This window comes from Rhincodon typus, chromosome 32 (genome assembly GCF_021869965.1).
Source record: "Rhincodon typus isolate 14 chromosome 32, sRhiTyp1.1, whole genome shotgun sequence".
NCBI classification, from domain to species: domain Eukaryota; kingdom Metazoa; phylum Chordata; class Chondrichthyes; order Orectolobiformes; family Rhincodontidae; genus Rhincodon; species Rhincodon typus.
The window spans coordinates 4,199,622-4,201,061 of record NC_063363.1 but is presented as its reverse complement, the minus strand read 5'-3'; the positions used below and the strand labels follow the sequence as shown (position 1 = coordinate 4,201,061).

General features: G+C 45.2%; 1 protein-coding gene across 1 annotated transcript in view; it reads right to left on the bottom strand.

Annotated features, from left to right (window-relative positions):
* LOC109919114 (coatomer subunit delta) overlaps positions 1-405 on the bottom strand; it is a 315,806-nt gene extending 315,401 nt beyond the window's left edge. The window contains exon 1 of the mRNA XM_048615350.1: positions 304-405. Within this exon, the coding sequence (XP_048471307.1) occupies positions 304-405 (102 nt within the window). The remainder of the gene's footprint in view (positions 1-303) is intronic.
* Positions 406-1,440: the final 1,035 nt, after the last annotated feature.

Here is a 1,440-nt window from a genome sequence, read left to right as displayed (position 1 = left end):
CACGAGCTCCGCAGCGGGCAGGGCGATGCCTGCCCTTCAGCCAATCCGCTTGGAGGGCACGGGGTGAGGGCGGGCTAGGTACTGTCAATCAAGCGACGTGGGGATGGGGACCGAGCCGTGAGATCGCGGAGGAGGACGGGCGGGGGTGGGTAGTTAGGAAGGAAGTGGCTGGTGTCAGTGTCTGCTTCCTTCCCTCGATTGCGGCATCGCCTGAGAGAGCAACTGTCTCGCTGTATGCTTCTGCCTGTCTCAAAAGTTTTTTTAAACTCTTCATTGCATCAATTAACTCATTTACTACTCTACCCGGCACCGAATGGAACCTCGCCGGAGGAATCGGCCCCTCGCACACATTCCAGAAGATAAGGGCTGATCTGAACTTTGAGCCAGTCCCACGTCCTCAAACATCTTTGGGCGAGAAAAATCAGTTTATCTTTTTTAGCCTGTTCGGACATGTTATGGTACGCCGCCGTGATGCATGGGTCTTTGACCCTGATCTTCAAACGAGTATAACATCAATATTTTTTAATTAACGAGTGATTATTATTGAATGGAGTTCCACACTTTTTTTATCCTTTATGTGTAGAAGTCTTTCCTAATTTCGCTCCCGAAAGATCTGACTCTAGTTTTTAGATTGTGTCTCCTAATTCTGAACTCCAGGGCAGTGGAAATCGAATACTATTTGCCCTACCTGTTCTCCTTAATAACCAGAAAATGTTAATTAGATCCTCCCTTAAACTTTCAGATTTTCAAGGAATATAACCCTCATCTTGAAATCTCTCCTAATAATTGAATTCTTGGCGTCCAGTTATGATTTTGGCAAATCTATGCTGCGGTCAAGGAAGCCAACTGATTCTTCTGAAAGTTTACTTCATAGAAATGGTCACAAGTACTCCATATATGGTATCATGAGGCCTCACTCTGCAAAGTGATTCAATTTTTGCATTTAAATTAGTATTACTATAGTGCGCTCACTTTTATGCTTGCTTATACCAGCTAAAAGAGGATGAATGAAAAGCAGTGCTTATAGTGTTACGGGAAGGTGGTGGTGATTGTATGGACAGGGTGTGGTAGGTGGGAGGCATGAGCTAGCATTAAGTTGGCATGGACAGTATGATCGACCATACAGGTGAATGAGTATTAATAGGGATTGATGGGCTGTGTGGAATTGTTGGGGTACTGAAGGGGTGGGAGGGTGTGGTGTGGATGGCATAATGTTTAAGAATACAATTCAGATTGTAATTTGCTTTTAAGCAGACTGCCGCAACACGCGGTAGTCCCTCTGGCCATCTCCAATGTGGGACCAGAGCTGGCTTGCCTAATTCATCCCACAATCCCATCCCTCTCCAAAGTGAAAAGCTCAACATTTGGAGAGTTTCTCCCATCAAGCATGAAAACTGGAAGATTTCCCAACTCAAGCTACCTAACTCAGAAACAGAAATT